This window comes from Patella vulgata, chromosome 2 (assembly GCF_932274485.2).
Source record: "Patella vulgata chromosome 2, xgPatVulg1.2, whole genome shotgun sequence".
Classification (NCBI taxonomy): domain Eukaryota; kingdom Metazoa; phylum Mollusca; class Gastropoda; family Patellidae; genus Patella; species Patella vulgata.
The window spans coordinates 11,312,256-11,336,403 of NC_065880.2; the positions used below are offsets into that span (position 1 = coordinate 11,312,256).

Sequence of the window (24,148 nt, forward strand, 5' to 3'; positions counted from 1 at the left end):
GGTCAATTGTCGGCAGTTGAATTTTACAGGATCTGGTTTCGTTACCGCAGCCAAATGTCCTTTTAACAGCAACTTTTCCGTTAAGAAAAGGTTTCATAGATCAGTATTGCCTATATAAGCAACCAATGATATTGGAATCGGGCAATTTTATTTAACTTTCTTGTGACAGTCACAGTAGCATTCGTTTCTAACTAATTCATTAAAACCGAACCTCTGGTGACGTATCCTATCAGATGCTTTATGACATGTTGATGATCTGCATTTAAATGACTATACTTTACACACTCATTCATTAAAACCACTCATTCATTAAAACCGAACCTCTGGTGACGTATCCTGTCAGATGCTTTATGACGACGTGCACTTGAATGATCATCCATTCATGATTTTCTAATGTGTAATATACCAAAGAAGTTCTGTCACCTTCTGGTCAACCAAACCAGCATTACCCGTTAGTAGTGTTATGTATAACTGCTTATATTAATTTAATAAAAGATGTTTTATTGATGAAGCTATATAACAAGGGATATCACTAATTCACAATGTATGTTTAATATAATAAAAGATGTTTTATTGATGAAGCTATATAACAAGGGATATCACTAATTCACAATGTATGTTTAATGTAATAAAATATGTTTTATTGATGGTCCTATCTAACAAGGGATATCACTAATTCACAGTGTCTAGTATGTGGAAACATATCTACAGCCAAGGCTTTCTCTGCTCTAAAACATTTTCCTTGTATAATTTCATCTTCAGGTACCAATAAACTACAAATATAAATATAACAATATTTACCACCTTATTAATTCTACTTAAAGATACATTATGGGAGATTTTTATAGAGAGTTGGCCATTCTTGCTATAACAGTTCAAAAGTAGATGATGAAAGAAGAATATATTGAAAATTTCAGTCAAATTACTTTATTCTGAACATAGTTATCATCGTTGTAATATTTGCCTAGAAATGGTAGTGAAATGTGCCATCACCTTGGTCGATCGTTTGATTGACAGGCGTTAACTCCACTTACATATCTCGATTATCAAGTAAAGTTTTCAATGGCATGCGGAAACGCTCTACAGCGGCCTCGCTAAGTACACTCTATCATTTAGCCTCGATCTAACTGACGTATTCTCATCAGGGTGCGCCATATTTCAATTTATCAATGAGTGAAATCCTATTTAAATCTGAGCTGTAGCCGAGCCATCCGTGGGTCTACAGAGTTGATTTTGGGCTTGTTGTTTAAATAAAGATCTAATTTATAATTTCTATAACATCTGACGTCTAAATTAAGACTTGCAATAATCAGATTTTGCTCTTGCATAATGTATGTTTAATAAATATTATACATTCAATTATAAACCTACAAGGTTCAGGTTTAGTTGTTTTTAAATACAGTAGGATCTGTACCAACAGCCACTCCAACTCAGTGACACCTTGTTAGTAGTCACAATAAATCCCCCCTACACCCACCCACCGGCAACTATAAATTCCGTGTTTCATCTCTTTGATATTTTCTGATATCTTGGCTGTTAAAATCAAGAAATACTGTGGACAATAAAAGCTAAGGCACTATTAAAACTTGATACAGATTTGTACAAATAGGAATTGGGGGATAGACACATAATCTGGAAACCCATGTGGCCCAATAATCATATGCTTTATCTACCAGAGGTGGGAACTTTAGTCCGACTTAAGTCACATCAATAACCCTACATGAGACATTGACTTGAAAAAGCTAAGGACTTTAGTCACAGTGAGGGGACTTGTTCCCATCTCTACAATCTACCAAGTGGTAATTGGACACTGGTATCAGTTTGGCAAAAGTATGTATTTTACAGAGAAATCAATGGTGTGGGCTTTAATGCAATATTAGTGAATCACATATTGGTGTATACAGGTGACAATTCTATGAAATACAATTACTGCTCATTACTGAGCGCTGTTTTAAATAGGCTTCTCTAGTTATTGTCAAGCTCAGTAATAAGCAGTAATTGTATTCCATAGAATTGTCACCTGTATATTCCAGTTCAATTACTAAATGGCATTGAAACAATTCAGATATTAGTTCCTGAAAACATGACATCACACCTAATTACTTTTAAATGAAATGAAATGAAATAGGGTTTAACGTCCTCCTGTTCTGCTGCGACTGGGCTAATGAAGATGGGCATACGTCATACAGTGGGTTATGACGAAAATTTTGCCCAGACAGCGGCACTACAGCTTACTCTTACATCAAATTCCAACTGTCAAGGGATTTTTTTATGTGCACGCCAATGTGTACCGGGACCTTGGTTTTTTATCTCTTCTGAACGACTAGACAGCTGTCCTTGTTAGGCCCTCCATCCTGCATCACTGACAAGTGGAAACCACACCGAAAAATCTGGATGAACTTTCTCAGCCAATGCAGGGATCGAACACCCAACCTCCAGCTTCTAGCGAGCCAGCATCTTACCCACTTAGCCACCATGAACCCCTAAATTACGTTTAACATACTTACTCTACAATATTTCTAAGGGCATTTCCTGCAGGTTTACATGATACATAAATAATGTGTTTTACTTCCGGACAATTCCTTAATGCATAAATAAACTTCTTATCTATATAGAATAGAAAACAATATATCAACACACCTAGAACTAATTTAATTAGATCATGAACTACAGAGAGAGAGAGAGAGAGAGAGAGAGAGAGAGAGAGGTTTTTACCTCCACTGGCCACAAACTAGGTCATTTCGGGACTAACACATGGTTCAATTTTATTTCAATAATTCACTAGCATGTAGGGGTCTTTAGCAGTGGGAGGAAACCAGAGGACCCGAAGAAAACCCACAAGGTTGGACAGGCGACCCTACTCCTGGTCACGTACAACCGGGGAATCGAAATCACACCAGTTGACTCAATGACAGACCTTATGATACAACGTGCACACTCTAACCATTAGGTCATCCAACCCCCTCTGTGGCTAAATAAGACAAATAGGTCAAAAAATCAAAACACAACAATGCTTAAATTTAAATCCTCTAGTCAAATTGACATGGTGACATATGCATTTATCTTAGAAAATGTCAGAGATATTTAGCTTTGAAATTGGTATACACCCTAAAATTAATTTAAAGACATGGTGACATATCAGAGATATTTAGATTTGAATTTGGTATACACCCTAATATTAATTTAAAGAAACAATGACTGACAGTTTAACATTCTAGTCCCAGTCAAATATCTATAGAATAAATTTCTGCAGTTCTATATTTTTATTGAATATCAGTCAAATTCAGTCTTGACATCAGTGACGTGTTAACCCAGGTAACCGTAGATTTTCAATGAGGAACAGGATCCCTTGGGGGAACATCATAGTTACATTGTTAGTTATATCCCCTGGCGCTGAGAAAATTTGGGATGTATTGAAATGCTAGAGTCGATTTGTAGCACTGTATATTTGACACTGGTTGAAACATTTTGATTATGATTATTGCATTGAAAACCGCATGATTTTTTCTATTTGAGAAACAGATCCTATTTTGTTTTTTATAGTTCAAAATTTTGTTTTATTTGTCTTCACTACACTAGGATCTGGAAGGATTACCGGCAAAAAGGTATGTTATGGCGACTTCTTGGCTCACACATAATTATAAACAAATCATGTGTAAATAATACACTTACAGAAAGTTATTAACCCAGTGATTTTGTACAAACAGTAATATGATTACTTACTTAATCCTACTCGACCAGGATTTAATATAGCTCCCATATTATCTAATCTTAATCCACTGTGATTATCTTCAATCATCTGTTTTAATGTTGTATGAGCCATACCACATAGAAATTCTATATTCTTTATATCTTAAAAATAAAAAAAATAAAAAATGGACTCTTTGATTCTTTGATATACTAGAACTTTTTTATTTTATATTTTTACCCTCGTCAGTCTGGAGGTCGCGGGTTCAATCCCAGTGTAGGCCGAGAAAGTTCATCAGGATTTTCCGCCATGGTTTCCCGTTGTCAGTGGTGCAGAAGAGAGGGCCTGACACGGACAGCTGTCTAGTTGTACAAATGGGATGAAAAACCAAGGTCCCGCGTGAGAGAGAGAGAGAAATGGGGTTTAATGTCCAATCGACACAAACTAGGTCATTTCGGGACAAACGTATGGTTTAATTTTATTTCTATAATTCGCATGCGCGTAGGGGTTTTTAGCGGTGGGAGGAAACCGGAGGACCCGGAGAAAACCCACAAGGACGGAGAGGCGACCCTACTGGGGAATCAAAACCCGGCCAGTTGACTCAATGACAGACCGTATGATACAGTGCGCGCGTGCTAACCATTCGGCCGTCCAAGCCCCCAAGGTCCCGTGTACACATTGGTATGCATGTAAAAGATCACTTGGAATTCGATATAAGAGTTGAATTTAGCACCGTGTCTATGCAAAATTTACCCCGTAGCACACTGTATGACATATGCCCATCTCGATTAGCTCAGTGAGAGCAGAACAGTATGACTTTAAACTTGTACTGTTGCACACTACAATTTAAACAAAACCTTTTTTCAACACTAATTTTGATAAATTAGAATTTTCTTTTTTAACCTTCTGTGAGAGAGAGAGATAAAGAGAGATAGAGAGATGGGCTTTAATTCCACTGGACTAAAACTAGGTCATTTTGGGACTAACACTTGGTTCAATTTTATTTCAATAATTCGCTTGCGCGTAGGGATCTTTAGCAGCCAGTTGACTCAATGACAGACGTTATGATACATCCCACATGTGCTACATTCGGCCATCCACCCCCCACCCCCCCGTTAAACTTCTGTTGCACTGCATCTTTAACCAGCGGCTGCCAGGCAGGATACGCCCACATTTTCGAGAGATGGATAGAGAACAAGCTAAGAAGAAAGTGATTTTTCCTACAATCAAGGGCCATAATTCAGGAAATTACAATTCGATATGCGCAAAGATCGAAAGGAACCGAGATCTTTGTGTTATAAACTAACATTTCAAGTTTCAACAAATTCGGATAAAAATTGTGACTTCTATAGGGTCCACAACTTTGATATACCCTATTTTTACGCTATTTGAGAACGAAGGGCGGCCATTTTATCTGTCAGCTTTGGGCCGATTTTCACGAAATTTGAACTCAGTCGTGCTTAGGGTGTAACGGTGATATAATAATACGTTTTTTTAAATCTAATAAAAATTATAACCTCTATAGGGTCCACAAGCTAAAAACGCGATTTTTCGTACAATCAGGGGCCATAATTCAGGAAGTTATGGTCCGATATGCGCGAAGATCGAAAGGAACCGAGATCTTTGGGTTATAAACTTACATTTCAAGTTTTAACAAAATCGGATAAAAATTGTGACCTCTATAGTGTCCACAACCTTGATATACCATATTTTTTACGCTATTTGAGAACGAACGGCGGCCATTTTGTCTGTCAATTTTGGGTCGATTTTCACGAAATTCGAACTCACCCATCCTTAGGGTGTAACGGTGATATAATAAAACGTTTTTTTTAAATCGGATAAAAATTATGACCTCAATAGGGTCCACAAGCTAAAAACGAGATTTTTGGTACAATCAGGGGCCATAATTCAGGAAGTTAAGGTCCGATATGCGCGAATATCGAAAGGAACTGAGATCTTTAGGTTATCAACTTACATTTCAAGTTTCAACAAAATTGGATAAAAATTGTGACCTCTATTGGGTCCACAACCTTGATATACCATATTTTTTACGCTATTTGAGAACGAAGGGTGGCCATTTTGTCTGTCAGTTTTGGGCTGAATTTCACAAAATTCGAACTCAACCTTCCTTAGGGTGTAACGGTGATATAATAATACGGTTTTTTAAATCGGATAAAAATTATGACCTCTATAGGGTCCACAAGCTAAAAACGCGATTTTTCGTACAATCAGGGGCCATAATTCAGGAAGTTACGGTCCGATATGCGCGAATATCGAAAGGAACTGAGATCTTTGGGTTATAAACTTACATTTCAAGTTTCAAAAAAATCGGATAAAAATTGTGACCTCTATAGGGTCCACAAGCTAAAAACGTGATTTTTCGTACAATCAGGGGCCATAATCCATGAAGTTTCGATCCGATACATGCCAATATCGAAAGCAGCCCAGATTTTTTGGGGATAAACCTATATTTCAAGCTTCGTCAAAATCGGATAAGAATTGTGACCTGTAGAGAGTCCACAAACAATTGTGGACGGACGGACAGGGGCGACGGCATAATATGTCCACATGAAAATGTGGGCGTATAAAAACATTCTATCTTTTATCTGAGAAAATGGAAAATCTCTGATATAACATAAAACATTTTCTGTTGCTTATAAAAAACAAAACAAAAGTGAAACATTTACTGAGTCAAACTTATTACTTATTTAGTCAAATCTTTTATAAGATTTACAATATGCAAGAATTCAATGACCTCACAAACATTTTACTGTCACCTACCATTTAATTTGGCATTTTCTTTGGCACATTCAATAGCTGAAGGCATTACATCTATACCATATACATGGCTAACATAATCTGATAATAATATTCCTATAGTACCTATAAAATATTATACAAAGTTTACAAACTCAAACATGGATTAAAACACAGATCCTATTTCGTTTCGTTTTGTTGCGTTTCCCTTTTCAACGCTATTCGGGCTTGTCTCAGTCTAAGCATGTAAATCAAAAGAATAACAAATTCAATAATAAATTACATAAACTTTATTCAACAAATATTTATAATTAATACTTACATAATACAAATTACAATGAATAGATATATTAAATAGTCTTTACAATAATGTTCATTTATAGCTCATATTTATATTTATACAATTTATAAAAGTCATTTACTTTAATAAATAAATGTAACGAGCGGGATTTATTCCCCTTTGTTTCAAACTCTTGTAATACAAAGGCGTGATTTCTACTCTTCCTTTTAGCAATCAAGGTCTCTAATTAATACAAGAACACTTATTATGGTTCTTTACAATGGATAAGGTTATGTAATCACTGCATGGTGATTATATTACTTATAAAAATGATCACTGGTCCTGTGTAGCAGGTTATATTATGGGTTACACCACAGGTTAATAGTGGGTTCTATAACATTCAACAAGTCACTAAAGGTGAACCTCAGGCGACTGGTAATCTTCGGGTGAGCCTCGGGTGATGGGTGATCTTCGGGTGAAGAGTGAATATTGGGTGACGGTTGAGTCTTGGGTGAGACTTGGGTGACGGGTGATCTTTGGGTGAAGAATAAGTCTTGGGTGAGACTTGGGTGAGAGGTGATCTTCGGGTGAAGAATAAGTCTTGGGTGAGACTTGGATGACGGGTGATCTTCGGGTGAAGAATAAGATTCGGGTGACGGGTGAGCTTATCGAGTTTCTAGTGTGTCCCTTTTTAGACAACAATTATGGTTCTCACGGGTCACGGGTAAAAACTAATTCTAAAATTAGTTTAGCCTATTTAGTCTATTTAGCCTATAGTAGCTTAATAGCTATTAAATAAGGCCTTGCAATCAATTTAATTAATCTGTAGACTTACTACTTTATACTAGTACTAATACTAGGCATAAAAATAATAGTCCAAATTATATCAGGTAAAACTAATCCTAATTAGTTTAATTCAGGCCTATTCAACAATTACAATAGTAATTAAAGCCTTGTTATCTGTGATTTAGTCAGAAAAGCTTATTTATTATTATTACTAATAATACTCTATAATATTCTATAAAAATTATGGAGACCTCCGGTGTAGTGAAGCTTTTCACTTCCAATTAAATTCGCGTGGTCACGGGAAAACTCGCTAAATTCAGGCCTATTTATATAGTTAGGCCTAGATATAAACATCGGCAATCGCAAGTCATTAAAACTCACGAAAAATATGGGATAGCCTAAAAACTGCCAATGAGCCCTCTATCAACGTAAATGAGGAACAATTATTAGCAATACAATAATTAATAAATGAATAAGGCTACAAACCACTACAGCCCATTTAATATAGGCCTAATTTCCCTTTAGCACCCTGCGACCTCGACCGGGGACAACCAGAAGACTCTCGTCTGCTATTCAAATCATCTATTTTTGGTAGCACAACTAATCAACCGTTGGGCGGCGTGAGTTATGACGTCGGCACGCGCTAATATTCTAACATGGCCGAGAATGTAAACATCACCATTTCTTTTGCGGATTATTACGGCTATTAGTACTATTGTGTATAAACGAAGCTAAGTATTGGGTTAATTACATAACATATAGACCAGTGGTAATTAATGCTTTCTTTGGGTAGCTATATCTTGGTGTGACTATGTGTAATGTTATAAACAATGTGGAAATTCCCACCTATATCGTGAGAAGTAAAATGACAGTGCAGGCCTTCGAGATGGGAATACGAATATCTTTTGTTATTAATAATTTCGGATGTCTGATTCTTTATTTAAATTACATATTGGAAACAAGGGTAAAATGTGGTTACAATTCCAGTTTCGTAACAGTTTTTATAGTTCAAAATTTCGTTTTGTTTTTACTACACTTGGATCTGGAAGAGTTGTTATCATTGACGTCTTCTGAATGATGTGAGGGATTAGCCAATGAAACGGTCTGTTACGGAGAGCTTTAGGCGTGTTTTGCACGGAACTGTGGGTAATCCACTAGTAACATCAATGCTGATTGGTTAATCAAATGTCTGACATCATAGGGTCAAAAGACTCTCGTATGACCTCTGAAGCGACCTATCACTACAACTTGTCAGATCTTCATGTAGTGTAGGCCATCGAAAGTATAAAAAAACGAAACGAAATATAGATCTGTATTTTAATCAGATCAGAATTACATGTCCTGTAGTCAATTGATCAATTCTTTTTCTTTTTTTTTTCAGGAGGGGGAAAGGGGGGGAGGGGAGCTTCTGTAATTTATTAGAACAGAAATAATTATTCAACTCAATAAAACCTTTCTGTACACAAACAAAATAAATTCTCTGTAAACATACATTGTGTAAGAGCTAAATCTGCTTATTACATGTCTTTCTTTCGGACTTAATGTTATATAAACTATTAATTAGACATTTATTACCATGACAAGATCATAACCAACTTTTGATACCATCGGATGGCTCCGATTTTAAGTAGATTAAAACAGTTCGACCATTTAATGATTTAATTTAAAAATGGTGAAACGAGGCTAAGACTTGAATGACATCTTGTCAAATCTACAACCTACAACCATTGATTTCTTGTCTCAAAATAAAGTAATATGAATGAAATTTTCAATATATTCCTTTTGAATTATCTACTTATCTAAATCTTACATAATGCCCCATAACAGAATTGACCTAATATTAAAGATACATTAAGGAAAGTCAGATAAATAGCTGGCAGTTTTCACTATAATATTTAAAAACAAGATAATGTAAAGGGAATATGAAAAAAATTTCATCAATTTAGTAATCAATGAGCATTGAGCAGCAGATCGGAATCAAATCCAGTGACAATCTGACACACAGATGGCATCAAGAGTTGATTAAGGTCTTTTCATGTTAATTAATGTCTAATTAATAGTTTATATAACATTTCAGGGCCCTGTTTCATGAAATATCAACTAAAGATAAAATCAAAATTTTAGTAGATACTTCAATTTTGATTGGCTAAGCACTAAAATCAATCTAATATTATCCCATCAAATTACTAAAATTTGGATTTTGTCTTAGTTAAAATTTCGTGAAACAGGCCCTAGGCCTAAATAAAGACCTGCAATAGGCAGATTTAGCTCTTGGATAATGTATCTTTAAACAAATATCTGTGTAATTATTTACATACCCGTTCCACAGCCAACATCAAGTAAATTACTTGTTGATTTTTCAACCAGCAATTCACCAATAGTTTTAAAGAGAACTTCAGCTGCTGTGGTGTTAACTTGAAAGAATGATTCTGGTGCTATTATAAATTTCTTGCCATTCAATTCTTCTGTAATATATTCTGTTCCTGATAAATGTATAGTCTCTGTGTTGCCTAATCTTGGTGTGAATCCTTTGCTGTCAATAAATGAAATGAAATGGGGTTTAACGTCCTACTGTTCTGCTCCGAACTGGGTTAATGAAGACGGGAATATATGCCATATACTATAGTGTGCTTTGAGGGAAATTTTTCCCGGACAGTGGCACTATGGCCTACTCTTATATCGAATTCAAATTGTCAAGGGATCTTTTACGTCCACACCAATGTGTACATGGGACCTCGGTTTTTCGTACCATCCAAGCGACTAGACAGCTGTCCTTGTCAGGCTCTCCGTCCTGCATCACTGACAAGAGGGAACCACATCAGAAAATCTCGATGAACTTTCTCAGCAAATGCAGGGATCAAACACCCGACCTCCAGGCTAGCGAGTCAGCGCCTTACCCACTTAGCCACCGTGACCCCCTTACTGTCAATAAACAATTGGCCTTGATCTTTACCTCAATTACATGTAAATATTTATAATAAAAGTACATCTCCACAAACTCTACATGAAATATTTATGTTTTAAGAGCATATCCTGCATCATCCATGACACCAATCACTACTAAAAAGGAGTGATAGTTTGGATTTGAATTCTGGAGTCAAATCTTATTTTGTGAAAATTGTAAAGACAAAAACAGATGGGTGGAGTGCATGCATGTCTGAATGTCCAATAGAGTTCCTTCTTAGGATTAACCGAACTAACTCTGTAAATCTGGACAAAAGAACTTCAAATACCTGTTTTTAAAAAGTGTCGGTGACATGGAGCAGTAAATATAAATTGAGATAGGCTTCCTCTCAGGACTAGCAAACCAATACAAACAAGTTTGAAAAAGAAATTTTAAAAACGTGGGCCTGAACAAAGTTTCAGAGACATGGGCAGTGAATAGGTGCAATAAATAGGTGCAATGAATTTTGATCAGGCTCCTCCTTATGACTAGCTGAACAATCTATTTAAGTTTGAAAAGAAAATCATTGTGGATACTCGGTTGAACATTACGGAAATAAATTCTCACTATCCAAAAAATAGTGCCAATCAAGTTAAAAGGAGAATTTCGGGATACAATACATGTGCCATCTGCATAAGAAAATATCTCAACCAATCATGACAGCTGAAACATATTTGTTACTTAAAATACGTCATGATTCTACTCACACCACCTCAGCTGTTGGGACTGACAGAACTGTGACATGGCTGAATTCCGTATCACTTGATTGCAATTTTCTCAATTCTGGACGTTCTGGACTGACAATCGAGTCTACAATCTGACTTGCGGAGTTAGTACAATAATTTTGTATGGATGAATGAATGGACAGAATGGACAGGGGTGACAACAATATACTCTCACATCAAATGTGGGTGTGTAAAAACTTGTATCAAGTTCTAAACTACCTCTTTTTCTTATAAAATAAACATCTAATAATTTTGTGGTTAATGATAGAACTACCATATTATAAACTCACCACACCTGTAAATAAAGGGATGTAACTCCTACCAATATTCCTGGCCCATTGGAGTAATAATCTTTCAACTCATTTTTGGCATGTTCAAGTTCTTCCTATTATAAATGGGAAATGTATTTTATGATATATAGATTCAAAATTCCACTTTAAAAAATAAAGAGGTACTTGGCATATTCATACAGCATTTTTGTTTTTGAAAAATTCTTATGTAGCACACTACAGAGAGAGAGAGAGAGAGAGAGAGAGAGAGAGAGAGAGAGAGAGAGAGAGTTAAACTTTAAGGTCCACTCAACACAAACTAGGTCATTTCGGAACTAACATATGGTTCAATTTTATTTCAATAATTCGCTTGCGTGAAGGGGTCTTTAGCAGTGGGAGGAAACCGGCGGACCCGAAGAAAACCCACGAGGTTGGACAGGCGACCCTACTCCTTGTCACGTACAACCAGGGAATCGAAACCCCGCCAGTTGACTCAATGACACTACAGTATTACCATATTGCATACATGTAATTTAAAGATTGGACCTTGGCCTCATTTCAATGTAAATCAACTTTATTTCTGGAATAAATCTCCATCCATGGTGCCATAACAGCTCATTTTAGTTACAGCATTTTTGATTTTTAGTGCAGGAGTAGAAAAATCCTGATTAGAATACTGTGGAAGATTTCAAAAGTAATAAGTAATAATAATTTTGCTCAGACAGTGGCACTATGGCCTACTCTTGTATCAAATTCCAATGCATACAAGGAACTTCGTTTTTTTCTCCCATCCAAACCACCAGACAGCTGTCCTTGTCAGACCCTCAGACAAATCACACAAAAAAATCCAGGAGCAAACACCAGGAGCGAGCACGAGAACTCCAGTCTAGCGAGCCAGCACCTTGCTCACTGAGCAATACTAGAAACAGTGAGTCAGCAACATGCTCACTGAGCCAATGTGGATCTTTTTTCTAGAAACAGTATTATTTTTATAACCTACCTGCGATAAAGAATAAGGATTTAAAACAAACCACAACATTATCTCTCCACGTTTTGTCGATCTTATTATAGCAGATCTCCATATACCATACCTAGAACTATCTGCATGGAAACATGACTGTCTTATATAATCTTCAACAGACTGAAAATATGTGAAATGAAATGGGGTTTAACGTCCGACTGTTCTGCTCCTACTGGGCTAATGAAGACGGTCATATGCCATACAGTGTGCCATGGGGGAAATTTTGCCTAGGCAGCGGCCCTATTGCCTACTCTTATATCGAATTCCAACTGCCAAGGGATCTTTTACTTGCACGGCAATGTTTACACAGGACCTTGGTTTTTTATCCCATCCGAATGACTAGACGACTGTCCTTGTCAGACCCTCCGTCCTGCACCACTGACAAGAGGAAATCACATCGGAAAATCTTGTCACGTACAACCCGGGAATCAAAACCATGCCAGTTGACTCAGTGACAGACCTAATGATGCAGTGCCCACGCTAACCATTCAGCCATCCAACCCCTTCTTTTCAATGACAAAGACTTTGAATGATATTGAGTTAGAGATTTAGCTACTTTAAGTTTAAATACCTTGATTATATTCTTATGTTGATCAGAAATATTAGGAAGAAGATAAGGTTTAGCATACACCATATTTTGATCTGAAATAAATAATAAATATCTCAAACAAAATATCCAAAGAGAGAGAAATGGGGTTTAACGTCCACTCCACACAAATTAGGTCATTTCGGGACCAACATATGGTTCAATTTTATTTCAATAATTCTCTTGAGCATAGGGGTCTTTAGCAATTGGAGGAAACTGGAGGACCGGCGAAAATCCAAGAGATTGGACAGGACACCCTACTCCTTGTCACATACAACCTGTTAATCGAAACCTCGCCAGTTGACTCAATGACAGACCTTATGATACAGTGCGCACTTGCTAACCATTCGGCCATCCAAACTAACCTGCCAAGATCCAAAGAATTGAAAACTTTGGAATTAATGTCAGTTAAAAATCCATTTCAACCAAATATTGTCAGATATTCACAGCATTATGCCTTGAATCAAACATAAACAATATCATACCCTGTAGGCCCTAAATAATGTGACAATAACAGTATCGGTACTTACCTTTATATTTACCTATAGAATAACCAACTGTTTTCTCATTACCATTGACATCTTTACCAAAATTAACAGAGTTTTTATTTCTATAACCATAGATAACTGGCTAAAAATATAAATAGTTCACTCTACATGAATTCTTCTTTGAGCAGCAATTGACATACATAATAAATGAAATGAAATGGGGTTTAACGTCCAACTATTCTGCTTCGACTGGGCTTAATGAAGACGGGACACACATATAATAAACACAAAAACATAATACGGAACACATTTGCTTGATAACATTGAGTAAACCCTCATCATAGGGTCGCTTTAAGGGCTCAATACCACTCTTGTTGTAACTGAATAATATGTCCCAATCTTTATTCTGGTCAACAAATTGTACTATTTTACAATATTCCAATTGATTGATGATATAAATTTCATCTTAACACACCTAATTTAAAAAATTGGAAAAATTCAACTAAATGATTTGAAAAGCCGGACGTAAAGCTTTTCAAATGTGACTTGGATTTAAAAATATTATTGAACCCTCTGGACAAGTAAAATATGATTTAATGGATTATTTACACAACAGGTAGGACACTAACACATCTAGTACTTAGAATAAGGCTATTTTTTATTTTCTGGAGCTGTCAAGCCAGCTAGAGTGTTATTGTCCCTTTAATTAAAATATTAATTGTAATAGTAATCTATACCATATTAATGTGGTAAATGATCCCAAATGCTTTTGTGATAAATTTATAGAAATGGCAGAACATTATTTCCTGCACTGTATGATGTAATTCAGATGGAACAATTGAATAGTTTATCAGATTATCCTGTTATTAATATAAATATCTTATTATGGCCTAATAAAGAATTATGAAATGAAATGAATACACACATTTGCGTAAAAATTCACAAATTTATAAAACTTTCTGAAAGTTTTAAATAAAAATTTAACATGTTAATGTAAGCACAATACTTTGTTGGATGACATTCTCTTCTCTTTTCATTTATACCCAGTCTTTTATGTTATTATATTCCCTATTCTCTTATGCATTTCGTAAAGTTTCACTTGTAAAAAGAATGCAGAGTCCAACTATATAACCTTATATCTATTGCTTGGATTGCGAGTCATTTTATACATAACACAGTTCAACCATATTCCACTTAAATTATACATTACTAATCTTATAATTGAACATAATATATATATGCAAGTGATGTCAGTTCTTTTTCTCATTTTTATTTAAAGCTACTTTCATACGATTTATAATTTATTTATTACCTGTTATGTATCTATGTATTTAAATCATACTGTATATATTGATTCGCTATCTTGTTTAAAATTGTAATGAATATTACAATATGTATGGAAAGGGGAATACTCTTGAAACCTGATCCTTTTGATGTTTGTCAATAAAATATGTTTATATCAGTAATTGTGTTCCATATAATGTTTTTATGTTTATCTGCCTACCAATTCTTTGAGGTTATTTTCTGATGAGAATAAAAAGAGCCCAAGTATCTAATTGATAACAAATATATTATTGTTAGGAAAATAGCTTCTGTAATAACATACGATCATGTTACATGTATATGTTCCAGTATTTGACAGTTGTACAGTAGTTAGGGGCGGTCCCATTCTGCACATACAGGGAGAGAGAGAGAAATGGGGTTTAACGTCCACTCGACACAAACTAGGTCATTTCGGGACTAACATATGGTTTAATTTTATTTCAATAATTCACTTGCGCGTAGGGGTCTTTAGCAGTCGGAGGAAACCGGAGGACCCGGAGAAAACCCACGAGGTTGGACAGGCGACCCTACTCCTTGTCACGTACAACCGGGGATTCGAAACCACGCCAGTCGACTCAATGACAGACTTTATGATACAGCGCGCGCACGCTAACCATTCAGCCATCCAATCCCCCTGCACACAGTTTACTACCTACTTCAAAAATAGATCTCTACTCTGAATGGCCGCCGTATCCAAAAATTAGTATAATCTTTTATTATGCGGTTCTACACTGTTTCACATCTCTGTCATACACACAAATACTAAATAAACCTTTTCAATTTTATTAAAATTCTCGAAGCATATTTTAAGAATGAAAATGTTGGTCTAACTTAATATTTGTTCTAGTTTAGTATGGGTGGTCCATGTTAAAATTGAAAATCATAACTTAGACGACATAATTTAGGATACTTATTGAGAGAGCGAGAAGGAGAGATATGGGGTTTAACGTCCACTCAACACAAACTAGGTCATTTTGGGACTAACAGATGGCTTAATTTTATTTCAATAATTTGCTTGCGCGTAGCGGTCTGTAGCAGTGGGAGGAAACTGGAGGACCTGGGGAAAGCTTGTCACGTACAACTGGGGAATGGAATGACTCAATCACAGACGTTATGATTCAACGCGCACACGTTAACAATTCGGCCATCCACCCCACTAGGAAACGTATAAACCACACCTCCAATTATAAATCTCCAGTTTACTCAATAGGACTGGCGGGTCATGGTGGCTAAGTGGAGGTCGGGTGTTCGATCCCTGCATTGGCCGAGAAAGTTGTCTTGTCATTCGGATGACACGAAAAACCGAGGTCCCGTATACACATTGGCGTACACGTAAAAGATCCCTTGAAGTTGGAATTTGATATAAGAGTAGGCCGTAGTGCCCCTGCCCGGGCAAAACTTCCCTCAAAGCACACTGTATGGTGTATGCCTGTCTTAATTAGCCCAGTTCAGAGCAAAACAGTAGGACTTTAAACCCAATTTCATTTCATTTCAAAATGACCAGTTATAATTTCTCCAATATTTAGCTCAAGATTTTAATTGGTTCCATTACACTGGTAGTTTTTTCTTACTATGTTATATATTAGAAAATTATATGAAATACAAGTTTCAGGATTTAATAATTTTCTATTTTGCCAAACGAGGTATGCAAAGATCCAAAGCCCTTGTCAAGAGAAGGAATGGGCACACCCGCTGACAAACACAATCTATGGTAGAGTTTAATAATGATCATCTTCTTCAATAGAAGGCTTGATCTCACTTTAAAGGACAATATTGGTGCCAGTCATTATCTCATATGTATAGAACTGGTTAAACACGTTCCAAATATAATTTTAACATAGAGATTATTACTGTGCATTACCATGTTTTTATAAGTATAGAATGAATAAAAACAAGTGAATGTAGGTACTGTTTCTTTTTTTCTTGTTTTCCCTTATCTAGTAACATTCTGACAGCCTCACATAACAACTTTTGGTCTTTGAAGGAATTGTTAGTGAGCAGAAATTTACCGGTGTATCTGTTATCACACGTCACTTAAGTCAGTTATATAGAAGGATAACTCGTGTTTTCCTTTGTGTTCGTCACTTCCCTTTCTTGAAGGCTTCATTACGCCTCTATCATAGCAATGATCTGTGTGTTAAAATTATATTTGGAACTTGCTTAACCAGGTCTATCACATATGTGATAATGACTCGCACCAATATTGTCCTTTAACTCCATACATTTTATCAAGCCCTTCACGTAATACCCTGGATATATCGGTACTAATTTCGATTGGATATTCACCCAGCTTGAGAACCTATCATATTCCTCGATCATCGCGAATACCAAGTCTCGCGCTTTCCAGCTAAAATATCTACTTGTGATAATCGAGTTGCAAAGTTCAAGGTTCGTTCAATGTCAAGGTTTCTGTGGCAGTTGCTATATTTGATTTGAGGTTGTTTGTATCACAACCTCTGATTGGATGCTACTGGTCACATGTGTGCGCAGTAAATGGAGATAACGTAGCTATAAGTTCGGGAATTGTAAAGCAATCTAGCAACCAAGCTGAGAGATAACTGTTTTAGATGTATGTGTAAAATGACAGGAACTAGGTAGTGTCTGACATTTTGAACTTTGTGTCAATAAAAAAAAGAAAAAGGCCATTCACATTCACTGCAAGACAAAAAGATAAGCACAAGAAGGATGTAGCCTGACAAATCCTTTATTTGTATATGTCAATGTCTGTGACAGATGCCTTATTTCCAGGTTTGCTAGCAACGTCTTGATGTTGTAAAACTCCCAGCCATTGCTTAAGGAACATGAATGATCATCTTCTTGAGAATAAATACCTACAGATGGTTTGACTTCTATAAATGGACATATTTGACCATCTGATTGATTGGCTATTTCATCTAGTTGTGGAGTTGAACCTCTTCGGTGATCTTTGATTGTGTTATATATTTTTTTTAAAGCTCTTCTCATCAAAAATTCTTTTGTCTGAAATACAATGTGGCATCAAAAATGTATTTATCACCCAATAATACATTCTACAGTAGATATCGCTTGTGTGTTATATTTCATAATTTGATTGGTCAGTTGAAAAGGAAGAACTTTTTTTTATTTCCAAAGAACAGTTCATTCTTATTAAAAGTAACTTTTTTTTTTATTAAAATGAACTATTGTTATTCAATTGACCTTGATGGAAACACTGGGTCAATATAAAGGACTTTGCAATGGTTGAATTGCTGTCAAAAAATGATGTATCACTAGGCCGTAATGTTCAGTAAAAGTGAAATCTACAGCAAAGAATTAAATTTATCTATTTGTGCATGTAAGAAGGGATTGGGTGATAAATAAAATCTCCTACTCGTCTTTTTTGATATCAAAAAATATCAACACTCGTTGATGAAGTAAAAAAAACTCGGCAGATATCAAAAAAGACTGGTAGGAGATTCTCTATGTACTTTTCATTATTCTGCATGTCTTTTATGGAACAATCTGCCTTTTGATATAAAGATGTGTAAAAATGTTGAAAATTTTAAGATTAAACTGAAAACTCATTTATTTTGCACACTGAAGGAACCATAATATTCAACTGATGACATACTTATTATTCTTAACTTGCAACTGCATTCTATTTTATTTTGTGTGTAATTATAGTGTTCTTCCTATATTCTACTTGTATAATGTATATGTTTTGTAGTTTGGGAGTGACTTATCAAACTTCCCACTTTAAAATGCTATTGCATTTCTAATGATTTTAAATTTATCCTGATATTACATGTATATATGTCTTTGTAGTTTAGGAGGGACCTATGGAAGATTAGTTTTCTTTTTGCAAACTAAATACGTTGCCTCATTAAATAAAGTTTTTATTATTATTATTATTATTATTTCTTTTATTTTCTTCATTTGGGGAGGAAATCATGGAAACCTATTATTTTCCGAAAATGAGGGAGAACAAACTGGAAAGGAAACGCATAAAGATCGTCAAAGCGTTCAAATTAGTCTATTGAGAAATACTGATGGATGGGAATATGGAAGTGCCGAATGTAGTGACATTTATTGAATAGAACAGGCCTTTTATGTCTTTAAAATCTTATATATTTTTTATTTTTGAACACAGAAGCCTTTTTCAATAGTGCATTTCATATGACTTAGCAAAATAACTTAATTGGGTAACTTTTCCTTTAAAGTATATTAACATGCATCCCTACATGCCCTGCCCCCCCCCCTTCTTTTTATCAATAATCAAAATATAATACCTTTAATTGATCATTATATGGACGATGTTCTAGAGGTGTTACTACATCGGATAGACTAAAAAATAAATTAAAACATATATTAGTCCCAAACTTTCCCGGTTGTACGTGACAAGGAATAGGGTCACCTGTCCAAACTCGTGGGTTTTCCCCAGGTCCTTCGGTATCCTCCCACTGCTAAAGACCCCTACGCGCATATGTTAGTCCCAAAATGACCTAGTTTGTGTCGTTGGAACTTAAACCCCATTTCTCTCTCTAGTCCCATAATGACCTAATTTGTGTCATCTGTACTTTAACCCCAACATCTCTCTCTATTTGATCAGATGAAAAAGAAAATTTAGCCCCATTATTGTTACTTTGAAATATTGTTTTAAAAAAAGTCATCAATTTTCTATAATCAGCGGTGGAAGACGACAACAACTCTGATGTAGCTGGAGGCTAGTAACAGGAGGACATCTAAACTGGGATCTCAGCGATACACGAGGGGTTCAGGGAGTCGTAGAAATGAATAGGTAGGTAGCCCCTCAAACCAGTGAAGATAGAAGAACTCCTAGTAGGTTGATAAGTTAATTTATTAGTAAACGTTTCGGACTAATGGCGTCCTTCCGCTAGTAGGTTGATAAGTTAATTTATTAGTAAACGTTTCGGACTAATGGCGTCCTTCCGAGTCCGAAATGTTTACTAATAAATTAACTTCGAAGGACGCCATTAGTTCGAAACGTTTACTAATAAATTAACTTATCAACCTACTAGGAGTTCATCTATCTTCACTGGTTTGAGGGGCTACCTACCTACTCAATTTTCTATAATGTAATACTCACTTTTTATACTGGTTTTCTTCCGTCAGTTTCTCAACTCTACTTTTAGAATTAGCCGGGGTATATACTGTACATCTGCTTAATTCTAACCTGATCAATGATCTAAAATATAATCAATAAATCTATATAAAAATCTATCTATATGAAGAGTTGGGGCTTTGCATGAGGAACAAGATCACGCCCGGGTCACCTAAAAAACAATATTTATATGTGTGTATGTACAGGGAGGGGGGTGGGGTGGCAGTCCCTCCCAGTATTACCGGGTAATATTGGGCTGTGTGGAACATGCTAGAGTCGATTTTTATCATATCTGACAAACGGTATATGTTTGACATTGGTTAAGCATTATGATTATAATGTTGAAGACCGCTATAAAACCGTGTAATTTTTGCACAAAAACTCAAAACCATAACGCATAGCGCGTCATTGCGTCCCTCTCACTTAGTCCCAGTCAATCATGGCAGATCTGTTATAGACATTGTTAAAGGGACAATAACACTCTTGCTGGCTTGAAAGCTCCAGAAAATAAATAATATCTCTATCTAAGTACTAGATGTTTAAGTGTCCTATCTGTTGTGTGAATTATCCATTACATCCTATTTTACTTGTCCAGAGGGTTCGAAAATATTTTTAAATCAAAGTTTCATTTGATAAGGTTTACGTTAGACGTCAATCATTGGTTGAATGCCGTGTGCATGGTTTACATAAGATGTTACTGCTTTGGGCAGAATGCTGCCTTTTAGTCATTTTAATACCCATTTACACTAAATAGGAAATAATTTTTACCTACAAATACGTCAAACGTCTTTATTTATAAAAAAAATGTTTTAGAATTCAATTTGTCGGTGGAAAAAAGTTAATATTTGTGACTCATTAAGTCACATTGATGTCATCCTTATCAGTGATTGTGGCAGCCTAGCGAATATTCACTGCTGATCAGTGTGGGAAAATGTGCCTGGTTGCACTCTATAAAGGCATTCACCTAATAGATACTTACACCAAGTTTCAAAATTCTACCTCAATTCGAAGGAGGGCTTTGTTTTACAAAGTCTCGAACAATCAGATTGAAGTCTCTACTTCGCCTAAGCAGAAAATGCTCAACATCGAACTTTGTTGAGGTATTGATGTAATGAAACTATACACAAAGTTTCATCACTGTCACTTAATCAAAACTAAATTTATCGCGTCCTAAAGCATCAACCAATTAAATTGCTTATCTCTGCTTACCCTAAGCAGAAAATGCTCATCTTTAAACTCTATCAGAGATAGAGAAATGGGGTTTAACATCCACTCGACAGAAACTAGGTCATTTCGGGACTAACATATGGTTCAATTTTATTTCAATAATTCGCTTGCGCGTAGGGGACTTTAGCAGTGGGAGGAAACCGGAGGACCCGGAGAAAACCCACGAGGTTGGACAGGCGACCCTACTCCTTGTCACGTACAACCAGGGAATCAAAAACCCGCCAGTTGACTCAATGACAGACCTTATCGTACAGCGCATGCGTGCTACCCATTCGGCCATCCAACACCTCCATTAAACTCTATCAATGTATTCACCTAATAAACACCTACACCAGGTTTGAACATTCTAGCTCAATTAGAAGGGGAGTTATTGTGTTCCAAAAAGTGTAACGAACAGACAGGCAGATGGATCCATTTTAACAGTCCCCACTTTCTTCGACACAGTATCTAGTTAAGTAATGTATCTAAAAAAATCAAAATCAATAAAAAAAAAAAATGCTAATTTTGATAGATATGAACATACTATGGTTGACTTATCAAGAATCAATAAAAACTCATGAAAACCTATTCACATTTAGAGTCAGCTCACACAAAACATAAACAGCTTGACAATAGAGTGGGCACTGGATAACAGGTTAGTTTCTATTGGCGACTATACATGTATAATTACAATCTGATTAAAATACAGATCTATATTTCGTTTCATTTTTTTATACTTCCGATGGCCTACACTACATGAAGATCTGATCGGTTGTACTGGAAGGTCATACGAGCGGTTTTTGACCCTATGAAGTTGATGTTTCTAGTGGGTTACCCACAGTTCTGTGCAACTCACACCAAAAATTCGCTGTAACAGACCGTTTCAATGACTAATCCCTCACATCATCCAGATCCTAGTGTAGAAAAGACAAGTAAAACAAAATTTTGATCTATAAAAAAACGAAACAAAATAGGATCTGTGTTTAAATCAGACTGATGTAATTCACAGGATGAGGGCCTTGAAGATGGATCATGTTGGATGAGATATTTATATATCCAGTCGACTATTGTCACTATTTTTGGGATTGAGAGAATTCAATTCCGAAATGTTCAATCGAGTACGCCCATATATCAATGAACAAGTGATAGCAAAGACAAGAGAGCGATCAACTGAAGGCGGCGAAGAAGATAAATTAACGACAGACTTGACCTATTCAAAATGCCTATTCAAAATGCCTATGCATGGAATTGAGAGAATTCAATTCCGGAACGTTCACTCGAGTATGCCCATTATCAATGAACATGTGATAGCAAAGACAAGAGTGCGATCAACTGAAGACGGCGAAGAAGATAAATTAACGACAGACTTGACCTATTCAAAATGCCTACGCATGTTAAATGAAATAAAAATTAATGTAATAAAATTTTGAATGTACAGAAAGGTTTATCATTTTTAAAGTGAATAACATTCTTGTGATTCGAAGTTCTATGTTCGAAGCTACATTATAATAATACTTCCGGTTTTCGAAGTTACAATATTTCCGGTTTTGAGAAAACTGGGTATTCCGACACTCTGCGTAATCCGACATATTATAACGATCCTGTACGATGTCGGATGTGAAAGAGTGCACTGTATATTGGTGACGCATGCATTTAGACGCCCAGACGTAATTAGGTTTGGTCTATACGGAATGCCTTAGTGTTTAGAGGTTTAGACGACTTGGATCAAATTGATGTTGTTGAATTTACATCTTTGTACTATTTGTTGTGTAACTGAGTGTGGAAATGAAATGAAATGGGGTTTAACGTCCTACTGTTCTGCTCCTATGCTGGGCTAATGAAGACGGGCATATGCCATACAGTGTGCTATGAGGGAAATTTTGCCCGGGCAGCGGCACTATCACCTACTCTTATATCAAATTCCAACTGACAAGGGATCTTTTACGTGCATTCCAATGTATACACGGGACCTCGGTTTTTCGTCTCATCCGAAGGACTAGACAGCTGTCCTTGTCAGGCTCTCCGTTCTGCACCACTGACAAGGGGAAACCACGTCGGAAAATCCAGATGAACTTTCTCGGCCAATGCAGGGATCAAACACCCGACCTCCAGGCTAGCGAGCCAGTGTCTTACTTAACCACCTAGCCACCATGGCTCCCGAAATGAAATGGGGTTTAACGTACTGTTCTGTTCCGAACTGGGCTAATGAAGACGGGCATACGCCATACAGTGTGCTATGTGGGAAAATTTTGCCTGGACATCGGCACTTCGGCTTACTCTTTTACGTGCACGCCAATGTGTACCCATGGGGCCTCGGTTTTTCGTCCCATCCGAATGACTAGACTGCCGTCCTTGTCAGGTCCTCAATTCTGTATCACTGACAAGGGAGAACCACGCCGGGAAATCTGGATGTACTTTCTCGGCCAATGCAGGGATCGAACACCCTACTCCAGGCTAGCGAGCCAGCATCCTACCCACTTAGCCACCGTGATCCCTGGTCCGAAAGAGGACGATCTACTCAGGCAATGCCAGTTACATATCATAAACATGGGCAACTATCTAAATGAATTATGAGACCCACTATAGTACCGGTAATTGGACAAAGTCTGTGATTTCCAGGCTAATTTCATATTGGTTGTGTAAACCCTGTATAAAATGTTCAACGACACCGGCCTAACTATTCGCCATCGCATGGGCGCTGTCATTTTTGATTAAAGGGGGACAACTCAAATTTACCAGGAAAATCTAATGTTTACGGCAATTTCTTGATATAATTTTGCACGTTTGAAAAGATTTTTTTCTTTTTTAGCTCCGAATATATTTCTTTAACATTAATATCACAAAAAGTTTCAAATATAATTTTGAAAGAATATATTTTCCTGCATAAAAATGTAAATAAACCGTGACAATCGCGAATACATTGGCGCTAAATCTATGGTTGTCGCAATCAAACAATCACAAACTATCGTAATTCATGTCTATGGACATTTTACTG

At 36.2% G+C, this 24,148-nt stretch overlaps 1 protein-coding gene across 5 annotated transcripts; it reads right to left on the minus strand.

Annotated features, from left to right (window-relative positions):
* Positions 1–531: 531 nt before the first annotated feature.
* On the minus strand, positions 532–24,017 carry LOC126809723 (tRNA (uracil-5-)-methyltransferase homolog B). Of its 5 annotated transcripts, none has more exons than XR_008786217.1 (13): positions 23,743–23,867; positions 19,933–20,031; positions 19,115–19,169; positions 17,703–17,846; positions 13,587–13,686; positions 13,042–13,112; positions 12,450–12,590; positions 11,476–11,565; positions 9,830–10,044; positions 6,470–6,571; positions 3,724–3,852; positions 2,508–2,607; positions 532–773 (listed from the first exon to the last, which is right to left on the minus strand). XR_008786217.1 is itself a non-coding variant. In XM_056099189.1 (13 exons), exons 4-13 carry the CDS (start codon positions 17,829–17,831, stop codon positions 653–655), a joined length of 1,203 nt encoding a protein of 400 aa, XP_055955164.1. In that variant the 5' UTR covers positions 17,832–17,846; positions 19,115–19,169; positions 19,933–20,031; positions 23,890–24,017; the 3' UTR covers positions 532–652. The 5 variants fall into 5 exon arrangements, 4 of the variants coding, with proteins under 4 accessions (XP_055955164.1, XP_055955162.1, XP_055955165.1 ...); XM_056099189.1 differs by lacking the exon at positions 23,743–23,867 and adding an exon at positions 23,890–24,017 and having other exon boundaries at positions 11,471–11,565; XM_056099187.1 differs by having other exon boundaries at positions 11,471–11,565.
* Between the last annotated feature and the right edge of the window lie 131 nt (positions 24,018–24,148).

Bases quoted from the DNA above. Each gene is read 5' to 3' on its own strand.
- LOC126809723 (XM_056099187.1), bottom strand. From the start codon at position 23,858: ATGACAGCGCCCATGCGATGGCGAATAGTTAGGCCGGTGTCGTTGAAC. The intron at 11,566-12,449 runs GTAGGTTATAAA...CATTTATAATAG, and splicing joins ATCCTTATTCTTTATCGCAG to GAAGAACTTGAACATGCCAA. The intron at 774-2,507 runs GTAAGTATGTTA...TTATATTTGTAG, and splicing joins GCCCTTAGAAATATTGTAGA to TTTATTGGTACCTGAAGATG.